The 15,831-nt window shown below is 40.6% G+C and overlaps 2 protein-coding genes across 5 annotated transcripts in view; both read left to right on the top strand.

Annotated features, from left to right (window-relative positions):
* Window positions 1–6,219, top strand: part of mta2 (metastasis associated 1 family, member 2) — a 31,396-nt gene extending 25,177 nt beyond the window's left edge. Inside the window, exons 9-18 of one of the 4 annotated variants that reach the window (XM_053343863.1) lie at window positions 505–693; window positions 785–859; window positions 972–1,030; window positions 1,146–1,294; window positions 2,477–2,616; window positions 2,715–2,940; window positions 3,757–3,846; window positions 3,944–4,062; window positions 4,193–4,335; window positions 5,612–6,219. In XM_053343863.1, the coding sequence (XP_053199838.1) occupies window positions 505–693; window positions 785–859; window positions 972–1,030; window positions 1,146–1,294; window positions 2,477–2,616; window positions 2,715–2,940; window positions 3,757–3,846; window positions 3,944–4,062; window positions 4,193–4,335; window positions 5,612–5,762 (1,341 nt within the window). In that variant the 3' untranslated portion in view covers window positions 5,763–6,219. Of the gene's footprint in view, window positions 1–504; window positions 694–784; window positions 860–971; window positions 1,031–1,145; window positions 1,295–2,476; window positions 2,617–2,711; window positions 2,941–3,756; window positions 3,847–3,943; window positions 4,063–4,192; window positions 4,336–5,611 lie in introns of all 4 variants that reach the window. The other 3 variants (XM_053343862.1, XM_053343864.1, XM_053343865.1) reach the window with 3 other exon arrangements.
* A 5,037-nt stretch (window positions 6,220–11,256) lies between these two features.
* Window positions 11,257–14,002, top strand: cth1 (cysteine three histidine 1). Its single transcript, XM_053343915.1, has 2 exons — window positions 11,257–11,265; window positions 13,013–14,002. The coding sequence occupies exons 1-2, from the start codon at window positions 11,257–11,259 to the stop codon at window positions 14,000–14,002; spliced, it is 999 nt and encodes a 332-aa protein (XP_053199890.1).
* Window positions 14,003–15,831: the final 1,829 nt, after the last annotated feature.

The following is a 15,831-nucleotide window of genomic DNA, read 5'->3' as shown; positions in this document are numbered from 1 at the left end:
TTTCACATGTTTTTACATCAGAAATATGGATTTCTTCCAAATCACATGGATGGTTCCAAACTACATTCTTTACAATTAAAATGAATCATCCTTCCTTTCATTGAATAGTGGGTGCTATCTCTTGTCCTCCTGGGTCAAATTTGACCCAACACAAATTGCACAGTCAACAGGAAGACAACAACAATGTAGAATATGTTATATATTGTTTATTTTTAAGATTTATTTTGGGGCATTTTTGCCTTTTAATTTGACAGTAGCTGGCATAGCAGCAGAGAGGAAACGGGGAGAGAGAGAGAGAGAGGGGGGGGTATAACTTGTCTAAATTTAAACAGGAAGTGCTTGTAGATATTGCAAATATTATTGCAGTTAGTCTTTATTGTATCATCTTGTGTGTGTGTGTGTAGTGTACCTGACAGGAAGTTGGAAGTGACAGGTGCTCATTACATGTTCTACTAGTATATCATATAGACAGTGTGTAACCGTCTCCTCTCTCTCTGCTCTCAGTTCCACGCTATGGACACGTTGCAGAAGAACAGCTATGACTTGGCCAAAGCCATGTCCACCCTGGTGCCTCAGGGGGGGCCGGTGCTCTGCCGCGACGAGATGGAGGAGTGGAGCGCCTCCGAGGCCATGCTATTCGAGGAGGCTCTGGAGAAATACGGAAAAGACTTCAACGACATCCGCCAGGACTTCGTAAGCTCTTCTTCTCTGGTTTCTTTTTGTCTCAGTGCTGCAAAGTCATCATTTTTATTCATTAAACACATTGTTGTTTCCTCTTCCTCAGCTGCCCTGGAAGTCTCTAGCCAGCGTGGTCCAGTTCTACTACATGTGGAAGACTACAGACCGCTACATCCAACAGGTACACACACACACAAACACAAACACATACACACACACACACACACACACACTCATCAGCACTGTGTCTCATTTGACTATAACTGCTCATTTGTATTGTTTTCCTCTCTCAGAAACGACTAAAGGCAGCAGAGGCAGACAGCAAGCTGAAGCAGGTGTACATCCCCACCTAGTGAGTATTACTGTCCACTGCTACTCCTCTCACCTCTCTCTCTCTCTCTCTCTCTCTCTCTCTCTCTGTTTCTTCTCCTTCTTCTTCTTCTCACGCTCTCCTTTTCTCTCACCAGCACCAAACCCAACCCCAATCAAATCATGGTCCCAGGCAGCAAGCCTGGGATGAACGGAGCAGCAGGCTTTCAGAAAGGACTCAGCTGTGAGAGCTGCCACAGTAAGTACAGCCTGGATCTGACCAGAGAGGAAGGACGTTATTTGTCAGGTATAATATATTAAAACACAACATTTAGAACAGTTTTCCACAGCAGGAATGTAGCATGTAACCAACAAGTGTCTGTAGTATTACTTCTGCTCAACCATATACAATCAGCTGTGCACATGGAACTTGCTACTGATTGGCAACACAACTATAAACACTGTAAACATGAAAGTAAATGAATAATATCAGCAGCACTTCTTACTCATTGTGTGACTCACAGCAGCTTCCTGCACTCACACACCGCACAGCTCCTGGAATCATATAGCTCCAGTAGTGTGTATGTGTATTATATTTAACATGGTAGTGTGTGTGTGTCCTTTTTAATGAAACTAATCATTAGTTACAGTCCTTTATAAATGAGCTCAATTTCAATCCACTACAAAAGTAAAATCCTGCTTTTACATTATTATATGTCTCATAATATTCTATTCTATCATATTCTATTACTGTCCACTTGCTGCTGTGACAATGCAAATCTCCCCATTGTAGGACTAATAAAGGAATATCTTATCTTATAATATATTATGAGTTCAACAGTCACATGTGGTAATGCATACTATTACTGCAGTGACATCAGTATTTGTACACTAGTAAAGGATCTAAGTACTTCCTCCATCACTGTTTGCTAAGCAGTTTTAATACAAGAAATGTTTATTATGACTAAAGCTTAACACACAATAAATACATAAAGTTATGTAGTCTAATTTGTCGTATTCTTTTGCAGCAGCAACAGTATAATTTTTTTACTCAGAGGTTTTAAAAAGGTATTAAAAGTATACTCTGGTATACAGAGTACTAATATAAAATGAGTGAAAAAACTAAGGCTCACCCCATACTGGATTTTTGGGGCCAATACCATTATTATGTAGGAAATATCCTGGTATCCATATATAAGCTGATAGTCTTATATACACTACAGCAGTCAACACAATATGGTGCAACTCTTCAGTGCAGTGTTCAGATATTAAACGGAATCAGCAGGCAGACAGATTCAATTAGGTGGCTCCAAACATTCATACTATAATTTAAAACATTTAAATGAACATGAATTTGAGCCATTCTAGACTCTAAACCACTGCAACTCAGACAGATGTGATCCTACATATATGACATCACTGAGTGTCATCTGTCTATCCAGCTGTTGAGATACTCCCTCCTAACTCTTGATTGTTGTCACCCACTCAGCGGCCCAGTCCCCTCAGTGGTACGCCTGGGGCCCTCCCAACATGCAGTGCAGACTGTGCGCCTCCTGCTGGATCTACTGGAAGAAATACGGAGGCCTGAAGACCCCCACACAGCTAGAGGGCGCCGCTCGAGCCGGCTCTGTACGTGTCCTCTCACTTTGTTCATATCATTGTAAAGCAGCATAGAAACCTACCATGAGCTGTTTACCATAGCTACGCTCTCCCCCTCCGACCAGGAGTCAGGGCCCCGCGGTCACATGACCCGCCAGGAGGTCCAGGGCCTGTCACCGTTCACTCGCAACGAGGGGCGAGCCAAGCTGCTGGCCAAGAACCGCCAGACGTTCATCCTGCAGACCACCAAGCTGACCCGCGTGGCCCGGCGGGTGTGTGAGGACATCCTGCAGCCTCGCCGCGCCGCCAGACGGCCCTACGCCTCCATCAACGCCAACGCTGTCAAGGCAGAGTGTATGTACACATGTAAAAAATGCTGACAAATCAAGGTTCAGGGCTCTCTTGTGGTTTGTTTAATCATTTTCTTACTTCTTACATGTGAGGATTTGTGCCTCCATGATAATAAAGTAAATGTGCTGAATTGAGACATTGGCCACCTTGGGTTTCCAGAACATTGTGATCACATTTCATAGATCAAACAAATAATTGAGAAGATATTGGACAGAATAATAATGAAAATAATCATTAGACCTATCACAAATCCTGCTTTGTACTATCATGCATGAAAAGATGTGTTTTTTCATGACCTGTCTTTAAATAAAAGGCCAGTATCAGTCATTTATTTGACAGATGGATTACTGTATGGAATCCATTAGGATTCGACCGATACATCAGTCAGCTGATATTGACCTATCACAGATATATTGGTATCAGTGTTTATTTTATCCAATATGTGCCCATATTAATTTAAAAAACACATTTATTGTCTATTTGATCCTTTTTCTTAATTCAACTTTAATATATACGTACATGTTTTTTTCTTATATTATCTTAGTTATTTAGTTAGTTAGTTATTTATCATGATTAAATTCACAGTGTAGTTTACTGTTTCAAGCTTATTGTCAAATGGTGAAATATCATGCCTTCATAAGTGTTTCAAGATATAATTGGAAAACAATGTATGTTTATGTAAATATACTTTATATACAAAAGTGTTGGGTGATTTTTTTTACTCTTTAGTATGAGTATCGTCATCGACCCCAACACTCCAGTATGGGTGGGGAATCCATTGATTAGTTGCTTGACGTGTGTGACTCTCTGTGTGTTCAGGTATGATCCGGCTGCCCAAAGCTACAAAAACTCAAGTAAAGACCAAGGTGATACCTCGACAGTCTCTGGCCACCATAGTGAAGGATTTAGGTGAGAACTGTCACACACTGCTCTATGTGTTAATGCACTGTCTGTCTCTTAAGTGTGATTGGATGATGACGAGTGCTGCTGTGTGTCTTCTCTGCAGCCATATCTGCTCCTCTGAAACTGAAGGCGTCCAGAGGACCCCCGACACCCATCAACAGGAACCAGGCCAGCCAGCCTCGTGGGGCCCAGAGCCTGCTGGGGAAGAGAGGCTTCGACAGCGTCAGTATTACACACACACAAACACACACACACACACACACACACAAAAACACAAACTCTGTCCACCAGACCGTAATGCACTGCTCCCTTCAGCTGCTTAACCACATGCATGTCTTTCATTGGTTCACAGGCTACAGGGGTGCCCTACCCAGCCAATGGGAGGCCGTACACTTCAGGTATGAGGACCACCTCCCAGTCTGTCATCAAGCGGCAGAAGGTCAGCCAGGGGGAGGCTCCTAACCCCGTGGTGTTTGTGGCCACAAAGGATACCAGGTACATTTAACAGTGTCAGTGCAGTGAGCAGCAGCAGCAGCAGCTACACCTCCACAGACTGTGTTCTGTCCTCCAGCTGCCTGTTAGTCTGTGTACACACACACTCTGAATGTGTTCACTGGTGACACCACATCTGTGTGGCTAACCAGCTGCTGACGGTAGCTTCAGATTTACTGTACAGGCATTTAACACATTTGCACTAAACAAAACTTAAAGGATGAGTCCACCATTTTTCAAGCGTGTCTTAAAATATCAGTCAGGAGCCCAAATGACACTGAAACCTGTTTTTCTTGCTGTAATGATTCCTCCTGTTCATACTGACCATTAGAAGATCTCTTCATAATGTACTTACAATGGAAGTGATGGAGGACTAAATCCACAGTCCTCCTTCTGTGGAAACATGGATTTAAAAGTAGATCTGAAGTTAATATGAAGCTTCAGCGTCCAAATGAGTCAAATCTTCATCTTCTATGTTTCAACATTTCAGTGTTTTTAGTAGCAAAGTCTTTTGTTACTATACTTCCACCACAGCTCAACAGGAAACACTAAGAGGGAATTTGATGGTAAAAAGACTGTAAATGTGTCAGATATCACTTGATATGACTAACTCACACTGATGAAGCTCAATAGAAGATGATCATCTACTTTTAAATGAGTGGAGTGGATTTTGTCCTCCATCACTTGAAAGCACATTTGAAGATCTTTTAAATAAACAGGAGGAATGATTACAGAGAGGAAAACCTCTTTACTGTTCATATGGACACCTGGAAAAAAAGTGAACCTGCCCTTTAATAGTGTTCACTTCTGTCACTGTTGTGTTTATTAAAGATAAATGTGTACAGTTTGCATACACATGCATTAACACAATATTCATGTGTAGCTCCACTGTATGGGAATGGAGGCTCTGCATTTATTTATCTGTTGCCATGGTGAACCGTATTTTCGAGGACATGCTTAGCATATGCAGAGTTGATTCAACTGACTTACTGATCAGCTGTTCTGGAATTTGAAAACTTGAGTTTCCCATCTAATCAACTCAGTGTTGAGAGTTAGATTCAGAGTTTGTTAAACTTTCTCTCCAGAGCAGATCCGTCCTGATCTGGTGAAAGCTGAAGTAACAACAGCAGGTTAACTGTTTATTTAATGAAGCATTGTTTAAAGAAATCTACTTCATGTCACCTTCTAATCTCACTTCATCACATCCCTGCTGCTTGATTTCTATCACTTTTTAATGGATAGTTTTGTGTGTGCCCCCCCCCCCTGCTGCTGTCTGTAGGGCTCTGAGGAAACATCTAACCCAGTCAGAGATGCGTCGAGCAGCCAGGAAACCTCACCTCCCGGTCCGGATCAAGCTGCCACCTCCCCCTCGTTCCCTCGTGTCCCTGCTCCCCTCCAGCACCAGTGAACCCATCGTCCTGGAGGACTGAAGGGGGAGGGGACAGCGGGGTCTTTTAACAGGACATGGGGGAGAGGGGGGGGGGGGGGGTCTGTGCTCAGGTCGTCACTTACCAGGCAGCACAGTACGTCATACCAGTAGTCTTTTATTTTCCCTCTTTTCAGTGTCATTTTTCTTTAGTCCTCTGTTACTCCCCAAAAAGTGGATGTGTCCAACACAAACACACACACACACACACACACACACACACACACACACACACACACACACTTTGATGACTGTGCATTTCATTTTAATTAACACACTGACACTCACACACCTTGGGCTTTTTGTAGTATTTTATTCCAGAATCCTGAATTATTTTTTGCTCTCCAATTTTAATGCCGCCTGTTTTTAAATGTGTAATTTAAAATCAAGATATTTCTCATCCTGAAACAATGATGACAAAGCACACTTTGTTTTTCCTCCACGTCTCTATCTTTGTGTAAATATATGCATCATGGAAGGGGAGGGCGGGGGGGACATGCAGTATGTGATGAAAAATGGGAGGTGGGAAAATGAGAGAGACTGTGGGACAACTCTGGTTGGTTGAAGATGTGATGTAATCCAGATGTTACTCCTACTCTTCATCATTAAGGTCTTTTGACTGAGCCGCCGTCGGTCGGTGTGAACGTACAGCGTTTGATTCATCTGCCACCTTTTTTTATTTGACTCTGTAATCTGTTCCCATCATCTGTCAGGAGCCCAACCACAAATCCTCACGTCAAGTCCTTCTCTAGATTTTTACATCCCATCTGCTCCCCTTAACACCCTCTGTCGTACGGAAGTCCCTCAGTGTCAGAAATAGTGAGCGAGCACAAAACAGATTGAGCAGTGTTAAACGTCAGAGCAAGTGAGGACAGAATGCCAAAGTGTTTCATGTCTTAAATTAGCTGTTTGCTTTCACCACCATCAAAGCTGCTTTCTTCATTTTTTGGCACGATGTATCACTCATACAAACTCAAAAACCACCCTTCTGTTAGACTAGCTTTAGGGCTGCTACTAAACATAATCTTCATCACCAATTTGCTAATTATCTTCCTAATTAATCAATTTAAATTACCATCACATTTCCTCAAAGCCAAATTTGACTGTAAGAGTAGTTCTTTATCTCTATTGTTTGATTAACGTTGCTGTGCATTTAGTAACTGATTAATAGATTTAGCTTAGCTACTTAGCTATGCAAGAGGCTTAAATTGAAGTAACAATGTTCGGTTCATTTGAAACTGTTGGGAAATATTCTCTCACATTTAGAATCTATCCAAACATAGAAAAATGGAACTCATTACTTAATCCAAATTCTACAGTTAAATTATTAGCAGACTGAACTGCATACTGACTTCACTGCTCAATTTAGTTTTGTGCTAGCTTAACAGATTTGTGACTTGTGCCCTTTGAACCGTCTTTACATTCAGAAGACGATACAGAAGTAATTTTTTTTAGAATTTGGGAAAGGTCGCTGTTGCAGTCCAACCGCATTTCGTCACCCGTCACTTGATGGCCATGCTTTTATAGCCAATTTTAGCCGGTACTTTTAACAAGAAGTGCCCCTGTTCCTCCTCCATTGACCTCACCCTGAAACGTTTGAACAGGCAGTCTGGATTCAAAGAGGTCTGTAGGTTTGCTGGTTTAGGAGAGTTGAAGAAATTTAAAATGATTGTGGTTCCCATGGATTTGCACGAGTTAGCGTGTGACTCGCCATGACGAGAGAACACATTTGGCTTTGAGGTACTATGTTCGAGTCTGCAGAAGTCCAAAATGAAGCCATAATGTGCAAACAGTGTGACATCCATTGTGTGTGGACGCTTTAAACCCTGAGGTAATGTTAGACTAAAGCCACAGCGTTTCTTACAATGTATTGTTTGTTTTTTCGGTTTGAATGAAAGTGACACCATTATGTTACTGGTCAGTTGATATAAGTCTGTTAATAAAGAAGCAGCATGTTAATGTACGGAAGGCAATTGGAGCCAGAAATAGAGTTCAGAAATTAATGTCCAAAATTGTGAAGAGACTGAGATAAAAGTCATACTCTTTCTCAAAAGCTTAATTTCAGAATTTTTTTTTTTTTTTTTTTACATGGCCTTAATTGTCTTCCGTATAAATGTTTGACGATTCAGAACAGAAGTCCTGTTTTTGATTGTGATTGGGTTTGACAACAATGTGAAAGGAATCCACCTGTTTCAACTTGTGCTTTCATTTACTCTGTTTATTTTAGTCCCCCCCTGTTTGTAATGTTATGAAAGGGTGAGAACTAAAAGTTGTTAATTGGATAATTATAATTCCTCTGTATCCTTCAGCCTGTGACTTCTACAGCAGTGAGGGTTTACAAGGGTTTTATAAGCAAGTTTGGTCCCAATGTGGGCTTTGTAATATTTCTAAAAAAAAAAGAAAAAAAAGAAATTGAAGTGTCAAGTTTGTAGCAAATACTAATCTGTGTAAAGAAAAGTGGAAAGCTGGCATATTGGAAACTTTTTTTACATCTAAAGTGTGTAATTCTGCTCCATTATTGTGGAGATGGCTCTAATAGGCTACTGTACATGTGAAGCATTGCTCTCCTTCATTGGGTGGGTGGGCTGGTCATTTCAACCAGGGGTAACATTCAAAAGGGACAGGGTGCTGATTTTTGTATGATGGGAGAGACAAACATGCTACAATTGAAACTTTTTTCTCAAGTGTTTTTTATTCCAATGTCTCTGTATCCTTTAATGTATCTTGATAAGAAAAGAAATAAAGATTTTTTTTTTCTTCGTGGTCAGACATGGACTCATTCTCTAATTTTTGGGCTCTGGGATTATCAACCTTAAGGGGACTATCAGCAAAAAAGAGGAATGGAGTATATTTTTCCTGAAGGTATGGAGGTTCATTTACTTGTTTTTTTTTGTTTGTATGTTTTTTAAATGTAAGTCTAGACTCTGCCTGCCAGGACAGTGAATAAAGTTACTAGTTGAAAGAATATTGTCACTGTTGCCGTATATGAGTAGATATTTTATATTTAAGGGGCTCTTTCAGAAAGACAATGAGGCTAACAAAGCCAATGATACTTATCTCAATCCAGTCCAGAATTTGTGACAGAACTTGACAAAGGCTGGTCACTTAGCAGCGTTTATAAGCATTACAGTATCCAGATGTGTCCACACACACTATACTAACTTTAGTCATTCAAGCAGGGTTTATTTTAGAATCAGGTCTTTCACAGTTGATCAGTGTCAGCAAAGCTCAATTATTTTAGCTGTGCGAGGCTAAGGGGTTAACAGGAAATCTGTCTAAATAAATGAAAGACCCATAGCAGCTTTAATTTACTTGTGCTTATCTGCCACACAGTTTGTTTATTGATCTATAAAGATGTTTACATAAGAAAAGTATGACTTGGTTCTCATTCAATTTAGAACATATTTCTTTAACCAGTAGTGGAAAGCAACTAAGCACATTTACTCAAGTACTGTACTTAAGTACTCCTGTTGATGTACTTTATATTTCCATGTGATACTGTAGAGGCAGATATGTGTGAATCATGAGTGAAATGAGGAAAACACCAGACTAGAAGTTCTACTATAATACTACTTCATACTTGGTGGTTTCCAACCTTTTCGTCTTTTGACGTCTTACAAAAAGCAGTGTGTAGTCTGCTCACATTTCAGATGTCTATGGGTTGTTAACAGCTCCACCAAATAGTCATTTTTCCTTATAAACTTGTCCAAAAAGTCCAAAAACTGAAACACATTTGTTTATCAGAACTCTTCTTTTCTCTCCCATTAATCATCTCAGCAGCCCTCACATTTATCTGCTGACCCTTGGAGGGGCCCCACCCCTAGGTTGGGAACCACTGGACTAAACTAGCTAACTGTATATAAAGTAGTGTAAACTAGCTAACTGTATATAAAGTAGTATAAACTAGCTAACTGTGTATAAAGTAGTGTAAACTAGCTAACTGTATATACAGTAGTGTAAACTAGCTAACTGTATATAAAGTAGTATAAACTAGCTAACTGTATATAAAGTAGTATAAACTAGCTAACTGCATATAAAGTAGTGTAAACTAGCTAACTGTATATAAAGTAGTATAAACTAGCTAACTGTATATAAAGTAGTATAAACTAGCTAACTGTGTATAAAGTAGTGTAAACTAGCTAACTGTAGGCTATATACAGTAGTATAAACTAGCTAACTGTATATAAAGTAGTGTAAACTAGCTAACTGTATATAAAGTAGTGTAAACTAGCTAACTGTATATAAAGTAGTGTAAACTAGCTAACTGTATATAAAGTAGTATAAACTAGCTAACTGTATATAAAGTAGTATAAACTAGCTCCACCTCCAGCAGCTACAACAGTAACATGCTGCTCTAACACTGATGCTTCACTATTAATAATCTAATGATGTCATATATAATAATACATCACTACTTTTACTGTAATACTGCATACTACATCACTAATACTGCATACTACATCACTCATAATACTGCAGTACTTTTACTGTAATACTGCATACTACATCACTCATAATACTGCAGTACTTTTACTGTAATACTGCATACTACATCACTCATAATACTGCACTACTTTTACTGTAATACTGCATACTACATCACTCATAATACTGCAGTACTTTTACTGTAATACTGCATACTACATCACTCATAATACTGCAGTACTACTGACAGAACAGAACTTTTTAATGGACTTTAAAGAATGGATATTTCCTCATGTGTTCATTGTAGTCAGTGAGATGTAAATGTTGCAGGTTTTCTGCTCTGGGTCTAATTAAAACAAAGCTTAAGCAAAGCTCAGCCAGCCTAAAGGAAATATTGATCTATTTGTAGTCAGCTGTGTTGTTACCAGACGGTTGTTAATTAGAAAGTTTGTTTTAACAACTTCCAACTGAGGTGCTAATTTCCACCAAATCGTAAGTAGCTGAGGCCTCAAACAGACTCTCACATAGGATGTTGATTGCTAAACATCCGCTAGCCGCTACAAAATTACATTTGTCAACAGACGGAAGAATAAAAAGAAAAAAAAGACATGAAAAACAGAAATGAAACACATTCAGGGAACACTGGCTATATGAGCTAATGCACTGTGTAGCTAGAAGAAAACGTATACAAGCACAAGATATATAATAGGAGCATTAATAAGAAGAAGCTATAAAGTGAGTCCACTTTATGCTAATATCTCCACGTTAATGGACCGTGACGTCACCTGTGTCAGAAGTCCTAACGCGATTGGTCCGTCACCAAGCTTCTCCAACACGTGACGCAACACACCTGATGCTCGTTTGAAGTGGGAGGCGCGAAGTGAGAGGCGCGAGCTGAGCTGCGGGTTAAAAGAGAAACGAGGAGGTGAACTGCTGTGTGTGAGTCACTGACAGAGAGGGACAGTTACACTTCACACACCTTATTAATATACTCTGGTTTTACTGTCACTAAGCAGACTTTCTGCTTAGCTTTTAATTTGAAACTAGTGTTTGGGCTCCGTGTGTCTGCGGCCATGTTTGAGGTGAGTCCAATAGGTTTTATATTGTTTTCACTGATTCACTGATTGTTTTTATTTACATGGGTTTAGTTGTTGCTTCTGGCAGTGTGTAATGCTCATGCAGCCTGTTGGTACTGTCTGGGATAATAGTTCACTTAATTGATTAGTTTGTTAAAATGCTTCTATTAACTGGTTCCATTGTCAAAAGTCATTATCTGTGTAATGGCGAAAGTGCTCCTTCAAAAATCTGCAGCTGTTTCACAAGAGTCTAAATCACTTTAACTTTTTTTTTTTTTTTTTTATAGAGCACTCATTGAAATACTTGAACTCAAATTTCAACCCTGTGTAGTTTTTGGGAAGATATGGACATAAGAATGTTTAGCTTTTGTGACTTTTTTTCCCCCCCCCCCAAAATTTCATTTTTATGTTGCAAATCAAGATCAATGAAGTTACCATATATGGTTCCTCACCAGTCTAGAATAACATTTAGCAAAGTCTATAGATAAACTCTATTGTTTTACAACCTCACAGAAGCATGGGGAGGCTAGTTTGGATGTTTATGGAAGTTACCAAAGATAGTTATTCACTCAAAGGGATAACATGAAACTTTAAAGCAAAGAAACTAAGGTTATATGAGGAAATGACAATCATAAGGTTCAGAGTGGCCCAACTGTGTCCAACAGCTCAGTGTTTGGGTCACTTTTTTTATTTATTTTTAACGTCCCCTGCTAACCTGTCTTCAGACTGAGTATTTCATGTGAACTCATCTTGGTAGAGGTTGCAGGGATCAGTGGTCCATTCTCATTAGTCTGGCAGATATAAAGCTACTACCAGCTGCCTATTCACTTAACATGGAGACTAAAAACAGGAGGAACTGCTAGTCTGGCTCTATTAGTCCCTGCAAAGCTAAAGTGTAGCTAAAGCTAAACTTCTGTTTTTTTTTTAAAGGGGCGTTATGTGCTGACCATTTGACTAGTTGGCTCTAAGTTGTAGTAGTGCTGTTCTCAGTTAACCTACAGAGACTTAGATTACTACTGCCAGCCAAGAAATGGTCAGCACATAAAGTACCATAAAACTGCAGGTTGACATTTTACTACTGGTATGGATTTGAAAAAATTGCATGTTTGAATTTTGAGTTGCTGTTTGGACTGTCAGTTAGCAGCTTCCAGCACTCATGCTATGCTAAGCTAACATGCTGCAGGAAGTATTTAAAGTTTACATAAAGAATAAATGTGTTCTGAGTCCTGAAATAACACAGAAAAGTGTATTAACACCCTACTAAATTTGAATGATTAAAAAAATCACCAAATATGAAATTAGGCTTCAAAGTTGTGTAAAAATCATCCCCTTTCTCTGCTCCCAAACACTGTGGGAGTGCCTGCTGAGTTTGCTGAAACCCTGCCCCCTACCAAGTGTCACCTCTACCAGAAACATGGACACTACATCTGAGAGCTTTCTGCAGCTAACTCAGCTAACTGGCTAACAGTAGACTGTAGTAGTGTGTGCTGAATGTATTTATACCTCTACAGCAGCAGGGGTGGGTTTATGATTTTCAGACCCACCCACTAAATCCTGAACACGAATCTTGAAATGCTGTTTGTGAAGCCTAGCTCCAAATCAAATGTTTTCTACACTTTTTTTTTTTTTTTTTTTTTTTTGGAAAGGCATTTGACCTATTTAATGTTTAGAAGAAAATGTTTGAATTCACTTTACAGTCTTTTTTTAATGGGAAGTGGCTTTGATTGATGTAACTCTGCCAGGGTGCAGTTAGAGGGGGCTTCATGTCTCCCTGTTTCTCTTCCAGACTGGAAGTGATGACTTGTTTCTGCCTCAGTACCAAGATGAGGAGCTGGTGGACAACCTGCTGTCCAATGAGGAGTCAGATGGAGGCGGCCTCTCCCTGGCCAAGGCTCTGCTCCCTCTCGTAGAGTCCTCTCCTGCCCTTGTCCCCTGCTCCACCCGCTACAAGACGGAGCTCTGCACCACCTACTCAGCCACCGGTTTCTGTAAGTATGCAGAGCGCTGTCAGTTCGCCCACGGCCTCCACGAGCTCCACGTTCCCTTCCGCCACCCCAAGTACAAGACGGAGCTGTGTCGTAGCTACCACACCACTGGCTACTGTTACTACGGCAGCCGCTGCCTGTTTGTACACAACCCCACCGAGCAGCGCCCCGCTCTGCGCCGCAGGAGGAACTTCCCGTGCCGAACCTTCCGCTCTTATGGAGTTTGTCCCTTCGGCAACCGCTGCAACTTCCTACACGTCGAGGGTGGAGATGCTGGCAGCAGTGAGGAGTCGGCTGATGTTGAGAAGACCCCACCTGTTCCCTCCGCTCCTCTGCAACCACAGACGAAGGAGTGGAAGCCACGTGGAGCTCTGTGTCGCACCTTCAGCGCGTTTGGTTTCTGCTTGTATGGCACGCGCTGTCGCTTCCAGCACGGCCTGCCCAGCAAGATCAAAACCCCAGACCAGAACCAAGGAAACCACTTCTTCCCTCACCCAGGTAGCTCAGGTCTACCATCCCCCACCTCACCATTCAGCTTCACCTCACCAAACTCCCTAAGCTCATCCCCTCCTCCCTCCACATCGTCTTCTCCTCCACCCATCTCCCCTCTCACGGCCCTGCCAGCGGAGCCCACCGCCCACAACGCCTTCACCTTCTCTAGCCAGCACCTGAGTGACCTGCTGCTGCCTCTGGCCCTCCACCTGCAGCAGCTGGAGAGCAGCAAGGCCCAGGAGATCTGGGACAACAGGGTGCAGTAACAGAGCAGTGTCAGTTAAACCCAGCATCAGCACTCCACACACACAGCTGAATTAAATCTACTGTGTTTTAATGTTTTGTTTTTTCCTTTCTAACCCCATTCCCTCAGGGCATTTTTTTTAAATATTATTTTTAAACTAACATTCTCTGGCTGTTTACTGGAACAGTTGTGGACACATGGCCTCCTGAATCACTACAAGTGCAGCTGAGTGTAATAAAATGTTTTAACTATTGTACATTATTAATGAACTGAGTAAATGTCTAACCTCAGCATCATGAATAAACTAATTTTAATCTTAACTGTGTCCTGACTTCATATGAACACTGTCACACATCTGGAACTGAGGTTTATCTTTATATTAAACAGTACTATGTGCTTGTGAATCTAGAGGCAGAAGTATTATATACAGAATTGTTTTGGGGTTTTTTTCTGCCTGAATCCAGCTGCTATTGAGGTCATGGCAACAAATGTTTCATGAGGGTGAAGACAAGTGCACACTAAGCTCCAATGACTATTATACAACTTGCCTTGAGAAAGTGTGGTTGAAATGTTGGTTATATAATCTTTAGAGCAGAGTGTGTGGCCCATTTCCCTTCAACACGTGCCACTGCCAAGACAGCACCTACTTTATAGAGTGAATTTACAGGAAACACTGCCAGAGGTTCATATTTAGTTGAAGCCCTGCAGTTCTAATAAAAGGAAATCTTATTGCCAAAACACTCAGGCAATGGTGTAATGGCTTGTCCTTGTTTCCAACATGACAAAACAGCTCTATAAACACTTACTTTTCTGTGGAAGAACTTGATGAACTCTATCAAACACCAGCCAGACCACATCACTAATGTTCCTGTCTGAATGGGAATGAATCTCTGCAGCCAGGTTCCAACATCTGCTGGAAGGTTCTAGCAGCAGATTGAAGGGTTCACTGTTTTTCAAATCAACCTAAAAACATTAAATCACTGTTGTACATGGAAACAAATGTAGCTTGCTTCAACCATGCCTCCTGTTCATACTGACCAGAGTTTAATCTCAGATCTGTAAAAATACAAAGACTTTTTTTTTTTTTCTTTGTATGTTTGCATATATTATATGAATAGGGATCTAAGAGGCCTCCCTATGTGTTTCCCTGTTGAGCTGTGCTGTAATCATTCCTCCTGTTCTTACTTTTAAAAGATCTTCAAATGTGCTTTCAATGGAAGTGATGGAGGACAAAATCCACAGTCATTTAAAAGTAGATGATCATCTTCTATTGAGCTTCATCAGTGTGAGTTAGTCATATCAAGTGATATCTGACACATTTACAGTCTGTTTACCATCACAGTCCCTCTTAGTGTTTCCTGTTGAGCTGTGGTGGAAGTATAGTAACAAAAAGACTTTGCTACTAAAAACACTGTAACGTTGAAACATAGAAGATGAAGATTTGACTCATTTGGACGCTGAAGCTTCATATTAACTTCAGATCTACTTTTAAATCCATGTTTCCACAGAAGGAGGACTGTGGATTTAGTCCTCCATCACTTCCATTGTAAGTACATTATGAAGAGATCTTCTAATGGTCAGTATGAACAGGAGGAATGATTACAAGAAAAACATAATTATTCATTTAGGCATTTGAATATATTAATGACTTAGAGACTTTTTAAAATGGTGTAACTGCCCTTTATGAGACGTGAGGATCATTTAAGACATTTGTGTTTTGGGTTTCATTCTAACAATAGAAGCATCAGCACAGATCAGACAGGTCAAGTATTTTCTTTTTTTCTTTTGGGAGGTTGTGACTGCTGTTCAACCAATCAGTGTCTCCCCTCGACCTACTACGTTATTGCGTCA

The sequence above is a fragment of the Scomber japonicus genome, chromosome 22, assembly GCF_027409825.1.
Source record: "Scomber japonicus isolate fScoJap1 chromosome 22, fScoJap1.pri, whole genome shotgun sequence".
NCBI lineage: Eukaryota > Metazoa > Chordata > Actinopteri > Scombriformes > Scombridae > Scomber > Scomber japonicus.
Note: the sequence above shows the minus strand (reverse complement) of the source record. Positions and strands in the feature narration are given on the sequence as shown.